Raw genomic sequence first — 15,237 nt, 5'->3', positions numbered from 1 at the left:
TTCAGAATATATTCTACATCTGTCTTTTTAATGTTGTGTATGGTTGTTCTACATATTTATTAAGGGATGATCCTTTACGGTATCAGTTAGAAAGGTAGAAACTCAAATATTTAGGATCTTACAGGAACATACACTGGCAGGTATGAGATGACTCCAGAAAATAAATGTTAATATTCTTTAACGGTTTCAGTCATTTTAATTGCCCCCTCTGTGAAATCTTCATGTGATCCATCATCAAATGTCAGGAGTAACAGAGCCTACCAGGTCAGACGTCCTGAGCTTCTGTTTATTGAATGAAACATGTTTTTCCATTTGATAATTCAACTGTAGTTGTGGGTAATAAGTTATAATAACAACACTGTAAAATTACTTAGCTGTATAATTGGGGTGGTGTGGTGGTTATCATATCAAACACAGAGAAAACTTAAGAAAAAGTGACTTTTTCAAGTGTGTCCATCCACTGTCATTGATCAAATTAGTGAATCAATGTTGTAGAAGATGACAGTGTTTCCATGGTAACTAAACGTCCAAACGGGTCATATCTGATGACCATGAAAACATGAAAAACTGCATTTAACACTAATTATTTACATGTATTGATAGGATTAATGGATCAACAGGTATTAAACATTTTAGATCAGTAGATGGTTTTGGTCGTTGGTGGCCGTTTGGGTCTTTTTGGGTTAATTTACAAAACTCAAAACCATCAAATCAACACTGCTGGATTCATTTTTAAAGCTGCCGCAGAGTGAGAAACCAATCTGACCCAGTCTTTCAAAGGCAGCAGCGCTTCGGTAACCTCTTATGAAAGAACATGCTTAACTCTCTTTTATATCTATGGTCATGACATTTAACAATGAAAGCCACTTAATTCTTTTTATGAAATTTCTTCAAAGTCATTATTAAATACAGTATATTATGTGAGTTTGGACAGAGATGGAGCTAAGACCAGACAGACAGACAGACAGACAGACAGGTGCAGGGTAAGCAGGGTATGACAATACTAATCTGGCTGATGTCTGAGTCTGAGTAAAAATGAATAGGAAAAGAAACTGAATAATAAATATGATAAATAATGTTAGTTACCAGTAAAAAACCTAATGTTAATAGACTTTCATCTGTCCACTCAACTCCTCTGACTGTGCAACATCTTTGTACATGGGATCTCTTCTTTCTCTCAAAGGGGTCGTATTTTGCTAAACCCCACTTTTATTAGTCATTGGTTCATTTATTTGTGTATTTGGACCCTAATAATTCAAGAAGTGGATTTTGAACTCTCCAGGTGTTGCAAAGCTATCTTTATATTCACTTTGGCCAAAATCGAGTGGATTTCTACAACCTGTTTTAATTCCTGCTTAATTTGTTACTAGTTACGTCACAACATTTGCACATATAAGGTCAAGACATCCGATGAACATTTCTCCTAGTACGACATAATTGTTTGTCAACAGCAGCGGTTGTAGTCCATACTGAAAATATGTCCAAACTTCGAGCCGATTACCTAAAATGTTCAGTTGTTGGTTGAACAGGACAGAACAGCACAGCCCACAACCTGGAGGGGGCAGGGCATGAAGTGGCTCATTTGTATTTAAAGGGCCAGAGCTCAAAACGACCTTTCTGGTGTCATTACTCACAAATAGGGTTGAAGATGGACGTGTAGATGAACCGGATCCCTGTATACATTCACTCACTGTATAAAACTCCAATTTGCACTCTGTACATATTACGAATCCACGGTAAATCTCATCCCATTGTTGTCCTTGTCTCTAGTTGAATGTTTATCTATATTTGGTCTATGTTCAAGTGTGATTGGGTTCATGTTGTTTTGGGTTCATGTTGAAACGTGTATAATGAAAAACCAAGGCCAAATTCCTTGTATATGTTCACATACTTGGCCAATAAAGCTGATTCTGATTCTGAATTCAGACCCAAGAATAGCATTTACAGTTTATGTAGACCACAGGGAAATGTTTTAAAATGCATTATTCCATTTAAAAAAGCAAAATATCACTCCTTTAATATATCGATGGCACCAATCCAAACACAACACTACTTCTCACAGGGGACTGCGGGCAGACTAGATGCTGCAGTGAATTACCACTAAACTGAGATGTACAAAGAGATGTTATGAGACAGACCAGCTAATTACCATCACTAACTACCATAGATATGTGCTATATTACAATGTGCTATAAACATATATCAAAAGTGTTTATTATATACAGTAATATCTGTCCAGTGCAGGTTCAGGAAGTTAACATTTCAACATTAGCTACTATAACTTGCTGTGTTTCACATCAGTTTTTATGTACTGACATTTTAGACAAAAATTTCAAGTTTTTTTTTTCCATTTTTTTGCCCAATACTTTTTGGCCTTTAATCATTTGCTGAAGTGTCTGCTTCTTTCATCAGTCTTGCATGTGTGTGTCCTAAGAGGCAGAAGTCTGTCTACACAAAAGCTGGGTTGCAGAAAGGATCAGAGCCCTTAGTGCTCACCGGGGACAGTCTGGAGACTGCAGCGCCTAAGAGTCTCACATTACATTCATTCTTAGTAACACTGAGCCACACACATAGGAATAAGCTTCACACCATGTCTAAATATAGAAACAGACAGACAGCAGGACAGAAAGACAGGGTAAGAATAGTGTATGTGCAAATACAGTATGTCTGCCTTCTCCACTCTGTGCAGCCCCACATATCTGCAGCTCATTAGAAACTTCCTTTGACACAGAATATGAGAGAATATGAGAGTGGGGCACAGGCAAACCATTATAACTCAATTAATAAACTACCTCTGAGCCATAAAGTGGATGAAAATCAGAAGCCACATTCATTAGACTGTGAAGTTAAAAAAGGAGGTGGAGAATGAGAAAAACATATGAAACTGAAGAAGGCCAAATGTAAGTTTCACTTCACTACAAGTTTCAATAGTGACTGTGGTTTAAATCTAACACACATTAATGTATTCCCCTGTGATGAGGGCACCGGGAGAAAACTTAGAAATCAGGTTTATTACTCCTTCTGACCCAACTGACTACATGAGACACTGAAGGTGCATGGAGAGAAGAGACAGTTTATATTAAATAAACAAACCTTTAACTCAGTGTTTTTCAACCTTGGGGTTGGGACCCATGTGGGGTCGCCTGGAATTTAATGGGGTTGCCTGAAATTTCTAGCAATTGATTAAAATTAAAAAAAACAACAACAACATACTAATGAAAAATATATGGTGAGTTGAGAGAGACAATCCAAATACATAGAAGACATGACAAACTGTGAAGCTGAAACTGAAGCACTGTGATATTGTTTATCTTTCAAATGTTCATTGTGGTCAGTTTCAGATGCTGCAGCTCTTTCATAATTCATAGTTTGAGTTCTTGTTTGTTCAGTATTAATTGCCAGCCTTGTAAATCCAAGCTGGACTGACTGTACATATCCTGACCAAGGAAAATAAAATGCTCCCTTTGAGCAGTAATCAACACTTGGCTTTTCTGCCTCTGTCCATAATAATATACAGTATATAGACTAAATGTTGACTAAAATCAACTTTTATTTGTAACATAGTATAGCAAACTATTACATGATCAAAAACAAATTAATTTTAGCAAATAAAAAGACTCTGTTTTGATTGTCTGGGGTCGCCAGAAATTAGTGATGTTAAAATAGGGTCACGAGCCAAAAAAGGTTGGGAACCACTGCTTTAACTGTATCTGTATTTTCTATTTGATCTACTCTCCAAATCTTGTTTACACCCCAAACCATAATTGTTCCTTAATCAAACTAAGATGATTTTCTACAATGACTTTTAATAGTTTGGGACCGATCTACTAAATATGGATTAATTAGCAAAAGGCTAAGGAGATGAGAATGATCACCTCTGAAACAGTTTGTACTAAACATCCGTACATTTAGGAACACAGATACAGTCAGTTCATGTCAATAATGACCAACAAAATCTATGAAAGGCTGTCAAGGGCATATAAATGTAGTGTCACAAACAAGCAGATCTGATGAAATTGTCAATAATCTAATAATACAGCTCTAGGAGGAAATCTGGCAAAGATAAGCATAGACTTCATGCATGTGTAAAAGACAGTGTGACCTATGAAACACACAAAGATGAGATCATATTTAATAAAATCAGTCAGTGAAGGATGGCAGTTATTGCTGCTGTGGACATGGACTCTTTGGTTAAACCTGCCCAGTAGCCCACATTTATTCTACATGACTGGTATTGTTTTTGACACCAAAGACTCTTATGATGTCTATATTTTATGCCTCCTTTGTTTCACACTCTTCTGTCCTCATAATTGTAGCCTGGAAATTATTCTCAGTACACGATCTTTTAGGATTTTTCAGATCTTAAAATGCATCTTGAGGATTAGCTTTGTGTCTGTACGGAACTGCAAAACAGGGTTATCCTCCATGGAAAATATTTCCAGTGATCTGCACCCGTGATGCACACCAGAGATGTGAAACACGTCTAAATTATACAAATCAATGCAGGAGCAGTACTGCAAAAATGAATGTTTTCCGAATTCAGAAGTTGTATTAGAGAGTAAAAAGACAAAATCCTCAGAGAGATGATAACTGTTTCACACATCATAGTTTACAGACGCAGAATGTTTCACTGGTGTCTTGCTCCTCCTATTTCTTCTTCATCTACTCGCATCTCACGTGGAAGGAACTAACACATGGGGAGACAAGCTGAGTCAAGGAGCTGAAGAGGTACAAATTGGGAAATGAAAACAAGAGCGACGTCAGCAACCCAGGGAAACACTGTGCACTGTCCATGGTCCTGAACCATGAAAAACATTGGGAAAATGCATTTAAAGGGGTTATATTTTGCTAAACCCACTTATAATTACATTTATTTGTGTATTTGGGGACCCTAACAGATCAAAAAGTTTGAATTTGAACCCTCCAGGTGCTGCAAAGCTATCTTTATATTCAATATCGAGTGGATTTCTACAACCCATTTCAATTCCTGCTTAATTTGTTACATTTTAAAACTAGTTACGTCATGACATTCGCACATATAAGGTCAAGATTTCCGACGAACACTTCTCCGAGTATGCCATAACTGTTTATCAGCAGCAGCGGTTGTAGTAAAAACTGAAAATATGCCCAAACTTCAAGCCGATTACCTAAAATGTTCAGTTGTTGGTCGTATTAATGAACACAAGTGGCTGAACGGGACAGAAAGCACAGTCAACAACCTGGAGGGGGTGGGGTGTGAAGTTGCTCATTTGGATTTAAAGGGCCAGCGCTCAAAACCACCTTTCTGGTGTCATTACTCAGAAATAGGGTTGAAGATGGACCTGTGGAGTTGAATTAAGGAAGAATTCCGACCCAAGCATAGCAATTACAGTTTACGTAGACCGCAGGGAAATGTTTTAAAATGCATAATTCCATTTAAAAAAAACAAAATATCACTCCTTTAAATGAACAATTCATTCAGATCTAAAGCTTTTTTTGTGTGGAGGAGGACATGAAACCCTACACAATTTTATTAAAGTTTTGTAATACACCTATTTTAACAAGTTAATATATATTTCATCGTTCCAGAGCACTTTGAGCGCCAATCATCTCACATATTATTTACTGAGCATGTCTGTATGTCTGCCTGTCTACTCCTAGTTTTTCTGCCCTGTTCCAAACAGGCTGTTTCAGGATCTGTTGCTCTAAATTCAGATGAGCAGCTGCTGCCTAAGCCTTTTTTATTTTTTCACGTGGAGGCTGTCAGGATGATCCTGGTATTTCTTTATGACTGACTGAGAACAGTGACTTCACAAATGTACAGAACTCTATGAACAGCTCATTTGAGCCCCTATGTGAATTTCTCCACTTTGATAACTGAAACATAATTTTTAGAGCCCCAGACCTGTTTTTATCATGGAAAAAGTAATAAAAACCTCATTTCTACATGGCACCATCAAAGCCAAATGACCTCTCTTCCACGATACAAACTCTCAGCTGGAGCTGCCATGTCATATGCAAAATAGATTAAGACATTGCTTTATCCCTATGTTAAATAATGGTGAAATGGGCAGTGAATTAACAACCACAAACCTTGTTAAATCATTCTGTCTAAAGGCACTGACTAGAGAACCGGCCCCAAAACTGTGACCCATGCTGCTACATGGGTAACTTAAGTTTTTTAGCACTAAAAAGTATGTTAATGATGGTAAATCTGGCCTTTTATCTGTTACACTTATTTATGAAACAGACTATGAACACCATGGACTCCTGGTGTTTTTATTTAATTATTTTTTTAAAAATAAAAGTTAATAAAACTAATTTTTGTATTGGTACATTAAAGTGGAAATATGACGTCCATCACCATGACATGTTTTCATTCTGTAACTACAAATATTAAAATATTCTGCATGATTTACAGTTCAAATGCTGCTCATTTACCCCATACAGACGACCATTTTAGTCCCTCCTTAACCCTCCACATATCTCCTTGAGACTATTAACAAATCCATGTGACCAACAAGAACATAGCAACCAAAATTACAGCAGTCCATCTCACTATGGTCAGTGGTCCAGTCTTTACTTCCCATCTGTGTGACCTTTTTTTGGAAATGAAAAGCAATGAATATATGCTGTTGGAATGTAATATGGGTGTATGTGTGAGAAAATGCAGACTGAAGTAGACAGGTGTGATAATGCATTTTGTGCACATGCTTCTACATGAATCTAAGTGTGTGTTTTGTAGTTATTACTTGTACATACACAGCCTGGAGTCCTCACCTGGATTTAATTTAAGCGGGGTACTCACATAAGGATTTTCTAAATCTGAAGAGTTTTTTTTTTTTTAGTTCAGTTTATTTCGAATATGCAACAAGACAAGGTAATCTTACTTAGTCCTTAGAAATAAAACAGGGAGTAAGAAGTCATGGAAGAAAACAAAAAAACAAAAACAAAACGTACACATATACATGACTTCATTTGCACATTCGAAAAGGAGTGGGAGGAAGTAGAATTTATTTAATCCCACCCCTTCTCCATACAACAGTCTATCCTTTAGTTTCCTATCAGCATAATATATGAAAAGTCAAGTCCCTTAGATCTTTTGTAAGTAATTAACTTCACTTATCATCCTCCCATACACATACATACACACCCATATTGACATATCAGAAAAGTTAATAAATAAATAAGTGCATACATAAATACATAAGTTCTTGAAGGCAACACAAATGAATACACAATAAACTAAACAATAAGACAAAGTAAACAACAACAGCAATCAAACAAAACATAACAATCAGCAAACGCACAAAAACAAGGAACAAACAAAATCAGACAAGACAGAATATTAATGTAACAAAAGTATTAGGACCCGCTATCTTTGTACTGGGACCAGACCATCTGTTTATATAACAGTTTAAATCTGTTTTTCTGTTACAGACCCCACATATGTCATGTCGGCTTCCAGACAGTGTCTGGATTTTTGTCTGTCTTGTCTGTCTTTTATGTTGTCTGTCATTTCCTGTTTTATTTTGTTAAGTTTCCCTCATGTGTTGTGTCTGGTGTCTTTACTTCCCCTCCTTGATTGTTTCACCTGCTCCTGATTACCTGACTCCACCCTGATGTGTTCCACCTGTGTCTAGTTGTCTTCCCGCCCTCTTGTGTATTTAAACCCTGTGTCTTCCCCTGTTTCTTTTGCCAGTTTGTTTGCTACACTTGTTGTGCTTACTCACCAGCATTTTTGGATCCTGTCAGTCTGTCTGCCCTTTGTGACCCGTTTTGTCTACTGACCACCGATTCTGCCAGTTCCTGTCCTGCTAACCCTAACCCTTCCTGTTCTGCCTGCTCGTTTGTTTGTGACCTGGTTCGTTCATCTGACTTCTGATTCTGCCTACTCCCTTTGGTACCTCAGCCTCCAACGATTACCTGTGTGTTTTGACCCTCGCCTGGATTTTGACTGTGAGTAAGCCTGTCCCTCATGTCCCGTTGCCTTCTGTTTTGCTCTCCAGTGTATGACCTGGCCTGTTTTTTGACATCCCTCTGTTTTGCCCTAGTCGGGTTGCTGTCGGGATTACTCCGGCTCGGCCGTGCTGACCGCCTGCTGACCCCGCTCACAGCCTAGACGTCGAGTCCAGATACCCATGCCTTCAGACGTGTTAACTATTCTGTGTTGTGTTTTTCCCCCTGTGATTGTGTTTAATAAACACTCGACTTTTCATCTGTTTGCTGGTCTTGCATTTGGGTTCAGGATTTGTACTCAGTCCGTCACAACATATGAAGACAAAAAATCAGGCATTGAGCAGTTTTGCTCGTACTGTGTGTGATGTGCTCCAATAATCTCAACACAGCACACCACAAACATGATTCTGTCCCACCACCGACCTAGAATCTAGTCTTCCAAGCCAGAAATTTCACATGATGAAACGTGATTTTAAAAAAATGAAGAAACATAGCATGACTCGGAAACAGAGTCCTGTATTGGGTTGGGTAACCCGCAAAAACATGTGGGGATGGGTTTAAAAAAAAAAAAAAAAAAAAAATTTTTTTTGCAGGTATGGGCCCGGGTAAAACTAAATGAAATGCGGGCGGGTAGCGGGCAAGGAAGTGGAAAAAATTGTGGATGAAAGCAGGACATTTAATGATGATCATCTAATTTCACCATGGTTGATCCACAGCTGATTTATTTTATTTTGAAGTGGACTTTGCCTCACCTTCACAGATTTATTGATGGCATGTGTTTTAGGCAAAAATAAAGCCCTTAGAAGTGAGTTACTGTGTAGACAATGTATTTAATCATGGGTTGGGTCAGGTTGTGGGTCTAATGTGTGCGGGTGGGTGCAGGTTTGGAAAAGCGGACCTGTACAGGACTTTGCTCGGGAGTAGTCGGCTTTCCCCACACATGAAGATTTTTGTTGTAAATACTGAACAAGTTTAATATTTATGATTGTCGGCAAATTCACTCTTAACACACCTCAGACCACAGGATAATCTTATAGGATAATTTTATAAAACATAAAATAATCTGGCAGGAAGGGGGAAAACCAGGACAAAAACAACCCGATTATCTTTGAGTGCGTACCCCGCTTTAGCAAATAGTTCAGATCCTTCCATTGGATAATTACTGCAGTGATGAATGTGTTTCAGCTGAAACAATTTGTTTAACCCTAACTGATGCAGTCAGTAGCATCTCATTTCTTAAACAACCATTCGTTTGATAGAGAACATAGAGATTAGACTGTGTTTCTTTAGAAAAAAGGTCATGTGGTTCGATGAGTCCAGACTGATCCTGTTCCAGGGTGATGGGTGCATCAAGGTTTACTTTATTTTATTTATTTTATTCTATTGGTTTATTTAACAAGGACATTATACAGAGTGAGGGTGAATATCTGACCAGACTGTGTATGTTCACTTAATAATGTATAGTAGAAAATGATGAAAACTGACAACCTTTAAGATTAAACATAATTTTCAAGTCTGTGTTTTTTACCCAGTGGGTGTACAAAAGATAAGAGAAGAACTTAATTAAAGTTAGTACACATAGAATTTGTCAGCATCTTAAATGTGCTTTTTTTTTTTAAATCACAGGACTAATGGTCATTCAATCATCATAACTGTGATTACACAGAAGAATATAAAATGTGTTTATTTTTTTATTTTATTTTATTTTATTTTATTTTTTTTTTTTGGGGGGGGGTCTAAATCAAAATCAAATTCTTGTTCTGACCACCGACCTTGAACTTTGACCTCAGACTTCATCCATACATTAAAGTTCTTCCAATTCATTAATAGTTTTTCTTCTGGCAGAAAATGAAGGCCCCTTTTCCATATTTATCAGCTCTTATATCGATCATTGCTCATCACCATTCTACTGATTGACAATTAGTGGGTAAAATAAGCAGAGCTACAAGCCCGACATGATAATTAACCCTAACCCAAGTAACCAAAGGTTCAAAGAGATTTAATGTCACTGCTGAGGGGGGCAGTTGTCCATGACAAGCACATGGGACATAAGCAGACCAGGTTAGATCTGAAACACATTCTGTCTACAGGGAACTTCTGTGCATGACATTTTTTTTCTACTGAAGAGAGCTGAGCTGTCAAAGTCATCCAAGCTTGAATTTCCATCAGTTTTAGAATTATAGGTTTAAATTCAGCGTGCATGATATTGATTTGTTGTGTCCATTCAGTCATGGGTGTACCAGCTCCCTCCTCCCTCCCTTCAATCTAAGACTTTTCTGTTTTCCTTCAGAGAAGAAGCTCTCCCTTGTATAAAAAAAAAGAATCATCCTGAAGGTCATTCTATACTAAAATGACAACAAAACAAGACAGATTTTTTCTTTTATTACATATTTTTGGTCATGATTGTTTCACTATTTGATACAGGATAGTATGGAGATCACAGGGTAAAGAGATGAATGATGACATGGAACAGTGGCTTTCATTGAGCTCCAGAAGGGTCGCTCATTGGTTGGCTCTGATCTATTAGGTTCTTCTGGGGTTGGTTACATCAAATCTATGTTCTCTTCAAAGAACCAATAGCCGTTATACCCTGTGGACCTGTGATATTTATTATTTGAATATTCCCAGGGTTTGAACTCAAATATGAAAGCGATCCTTCAGTTTTGTCTGGAATACTCTTTAATTGGAGCTGAAAATACCAGACCTCATCTCACTATAAGCCTTTAGTACCCTCTTACTGACTAGACAGCGACAATCCTTTGGACAGTGCATGTGTTTTTAATTGTTTGCTGACCTTGACCTTGCATTTTAAAAAATTACGATGAGCTAAACTACATCATACTTTAAACTCTTGTTATTACTTTGTGTCATTACTAAATTATTACCTGTTTTTTTTTTTTTACTTGTTGTTATCACCAATCTTTTAACCTGTTTTTCATTTTGTGCGTGTGTGTGTGTGTGTGTGTGTGTGTGTGTGCGCGAGTGTGCGTGCATGCATGTGTGTGTGTGTGTGTGTGTGTGTGTGTGCTGACCTCTTGGCCAGGTCGCCCTTGCAAAAGAGATCTCGATCTCAACAGGACTTTATCTGGTTAAATAAAGGTTAAATAAAATAAATATAAATGGAACAAAGGTCTGCAAACCAGGACATGAAATGGAATGATGTGTTTAATATAGTGCTGTCACACAATTACATATCATTCATTTTTAAATCTATATTGATCACGTTTCATTTTGCATGAGCAAACAGACTCAAGAAAAAAGGGAATATATATGCACTTATTGAGTTTTTTTTTTTTTTTTTTTAAAGCTGGGCAACATGTTAGCCGAAGTGCTACCAGAATCTCCAACTAACGTATGCTTTGCGTTAATGTGGTATTTTAGGCTGGAGGTGCTTCCGTAAAAAGAAAACACCTTCCTGCAGAGTGTGTATAATACTTTATATCGGTCAACTGTTCCGTCTTGGTGTTTTTGTCCTCATATTTCCATCCAGAGGGCCAACGTGCTGTTTAGTGTCTTCCATCTATATTGGTTGGTTCTGCTGCCTGTCACTACCGGATCAACTGCCCATTTGCACATGTGCAACGCTAACTCTACTTGGACAAACTGCTGTAAATGTGTTGGCAGAGACGTTCAGAGTCATTCTGCGCTGCAGATGGGTTAATTGCGTTAAAATGTTTTATCAGATTAATCATGATAAATGATTAATTTTGACAGCCCAAGTTTAATGATAAATTGGCCTGTGAAAGTGAGATATGTGAAGCTTTTTTGTTTTTATTTTGATGGTCAAGGTTAAGAGTTCATGAACCTCCAATTTTTACAAACATTAGAATATATCTCAAGATTTATCAAGTCCATTTTTCATTTCCATAAGTAGCAGCTTGGAGAGTCAGATTCAAAAAGTGGGAGAGCTGTCAAACACCTTTCAATCAAAACCAGACACAGGAGACACCAAGGAGGAATAATTTAAAGATGGACCATTCAACACTGACTAGAGGGTCCAAATAAAATGACATGGACCATATTGGCCTGGTGTTTTTAGAGAAAACTTACACTCAAGTCAGTGGGAGACAGGGTTTTCATTGTCAACTGAATTGCACTCAAAGGTACTTCCAGACCAGCTTTGTTTTGGAGTCCTCTGTCTGTGGTCAAGACTAGTTAGTTTTACACTAAAGTTGTGAGGATATTTGGTTACACAACAGATGTAAGGTTCAATGTGGACCCAAACAGCCACTGGTGACTGAAACCATCTACTGATCTAAAATGTTTAATACCAGTTGATCCAATAATCTTATCAATCATACATATCATCCATATCAACATGTAAATAATTGGTGTAAATGCAGTTTGTAATTTTTTCATGGTCATCAGATATGTCCCATTTGGACATTCAGAAGCTCCGTAGTGAACATGGAAACACTGTCATCTTCTACAACACTGATTCACCAGTAAAACCTATGGAGTTGGATCAATGACAGTGAATGGAGACACTGGGTTTATGTTCAGGTAATGATATACTGTACAGATTGCCTAAATAGCCACTTTTTCTTCTGTTTTCTCTGTTTTTGATATAATAACCCTCAGCTTTAATCTGAGCTTTTATGAACATCTACATGATCACTGAATTAAAAATAGGAAAATACATAATTTACATTGAAAAAACACAAAATACAGAGGATAAAATTATAATAAATGGTGATAAATCAAGTTAAATATGGAGAAAAAAATATTTTGGAACTGCCACACAAGTAGTACTGGGTCTTTATGGGTTAATGATCAATGGTTAGACTACAACAAAAAGCACACAAAGCTGCATTAGGTTTGGACATAACAATACAATCTTGGTTTGCTGCTAGTGCGAAATAATAACGGATGAAGTGAGTGGTGAAAACATCCATGAAACTGTAATGGATGTGATTGGGCTTCATGTTTCTGATGAGAATATAGAACAATTTTGGATGATGACATTTTTGCTTTTTTGTTTATTACAATAGTCTCATTTTTCTGACTTCCCATTCCACTAATCCCTAGAGTCCTAATATGTGCCTTTTTTGTCACAAGGTTCAGCAGACTTCAAATTCATTCCTTCCAATGGGCATTTGAAGATATTTTAAAGTTTAGGTGTTCAGAATATTGGATTTTAGACTTTTAACATTCAGAACTGAACAAAGTGAAGCAGCATTCAATTCTTCTGCTCCTCACCTGTGGAACAAACTTCCTGAATACCTGAGGTATGCTCAAACTGTCAGCTCATTTAAATCAGGCCTGAAAACATTATTGTTTACTGCAGCTTTCCCTTAAACTCTTAAATGTCTTTTAAATGAACCTTAAAATCACATTTTATTGCTGATGATTTTAATGTCTAGTTTAATTTTAATGCTTTTATATTTTAACTTTGTCTCATCTTAAATGTATTGTTATGCCTCTCCTGTGATGTGTGATATGTGTGTGTGATGAGGAGGTACAAAGACACAATTTTTCAGAGGCACAGGGATGAGGGAGGTGTTGGGTATCACTGGGTGTTATAAAGATGTACAAGTATGTGGTATGTGTATGAATATGTATGTATAGGTGTGTATGTGTGTGTGTATACACACACACACACACACACATACACATATATATATATATATATATATATATATATATATATATATATATATATATATATATATATGTAGGTATATGTGTATGTGTGAGTATGTGTATGTGTATAGATCTGTGTATGACTATGTATTTACATATATGTTATTGTATTATGTGTTTATGTAAATCATATTATATTTGTTCATAATAATATAAAGCCAGAAACCAAATTATTTAACAATAAGTATCAGTCAAATTAGCGCGTATAGTATAGATATGTTTAGACTAGGAAGGTTATTATTGTTATTAATTATATAAGGAGAAGGGGTGGGAGTTTATAAGTTGTACTTCTCACTCCTTTTCGAATATGTATTATATGTCTTATGTCTTATGTTTAAGTGATTTTTTATTATTTTCTTCTGTTTTGACATTTATATTCAAAATAAATACATCAATCAACCAATCAATCAATCAATCAATCAATGCTTTTATGTTTTATGTAAAGCACTTTGAATTGTCCTGTACATGAAATGTGCTGTAAAAATAAACTTGCCTTGCCTTGCCTTTGAACTGAAAGCAGTCCAACCCACTACAGGACTAAACTTCACTAACCTTTACCCTGTGACTTCATCCCTTTTGCCAGTTTCGTATAAACCACAGGTGTGTACAGTAACTCACCTGTCCACCCTGCGAGGCAGCGACAGTATCCGCTCACTGGATCACAACCATCAGAGTTGACACAGTCACATCTCTCAGTGCAGTCCAGTCCGTAGCTTCCCTCCTAACAGCCACAGCATAATAAAACAAAAAGATAAACATGTTCACAAGTTTAGTTGATTTCCTCTGAGCCACTCGTGTGTCTTCATTTTTATGCACATATTATCGTTTTCTATTAAATAAGTGACTTACAGGACAGGGCAGGTCACAGTACTCGTCCCTCCAGCCCGGGGCGCAGGTACAGGTCCCGTTAACCGGGTCGCAGGCTGCTCCGTTACTACATTGACACGTCTGATTGCAGTTTAGGCCCCATAAACCACTGGGGCATGGGATGGAGCAGTCCACACCCTGCCAACCTGGACAGACACACCAAGAATATCAAGCAGATTTATGACATGGTTCAGTCTGATTTTTCTAAAGTGTCCAATTTGATCGAAAAACTGAAGGTAATTCTGATTCTATAATATGAATTTAATGAATGAATTATGAATAATAAGACACATTTCTAGTGCCGTGATTGACTTTTGTGGAAACTTTCTTGGCAATGAATGATCATACTGGAGTAAATGATTCAGTCAGTAATTAATTATCAAGCAAAAAACAATTAATCAGTGGCTGCTTTGATACGTAGATCATTAATTCTTGTAGTTGCTGGTTGTGCACAAGACGCACCTTGGCTACAAAATGAAGACATGACAGAACCTGCAGCTCCTCCCACAGACACATGAGGCTGTCTTAATAAATTACACCAGAAATAAACATGTGTACAGCCAGTCTTCATTAGTTAACTTTTCACTCAATTACCTGTTTAAAGGTGTTGTTTTTTTTGCATCACTGCGCAATGACTCCATAATGACCTTTCAGCAGATTGTAATTCAGGTGGTCTAAGAGGATTAGAGACATGAGACACTTCTGCATCTACTGTTTGCCTGTATTTTCAGGTTATAGAAGATCTAACCTCTGATGCTCTGATTTTATCCAATCACAGGTGTTTTCAGG

General features: G+C 37.1%; 1 protein-coding gene across 3 annotated transcripts in view; it reads right to left on the bottom strand.

The window, feature by feature from the left end:
* LOC115438200 (multiple epidermal growth factor-like domains protein 11) overlaps nucleotides 1–15,237 on the bottom strand; it is a 323,683-nt gene that overhangs the window by 70,773 nt on the left and 237,673 nt on the right. For all 3 annotated transcript variants that reach the window (XM_030161642.1, XM_030161650.1, XM_030161657.1), the window contains exons 13-14: nucleotides 14,431–14,594; nucleotides 14,200–14,302 (exon numbers count right to left, since the gene is read on the bottom strand). In XM_030161642.1, coding sequence (XP_030017502.1) covers nucleotides 14,200–14,302; nucleotides 14,431–14,594 — 267 coding nt within the window. The remainder of the gene's footprint in view (nucleotides 1–14,199; nucleotides 14,303–14,430; nucleotides 14,595–15,237) is intronic.

This window comes from Sphaeramia orbicularis, chromosome 3 (genome assembly GCF_902148855.1).
Source record: "Sphaeramia orbicularis chromosome 3, fSphaOr1.1, whole genome shotgun sequence".
Classification (NCBI taxonomy): Eukaryota; Metazoa; Chordata; class Actinopteri; order Kurtiformes; family Apogonidae; genus Sphaeramia; species Sphaeramia orbicularis.
This window is presented reverse-complemented; position numbering and strand designations above follow the sequence as displayed.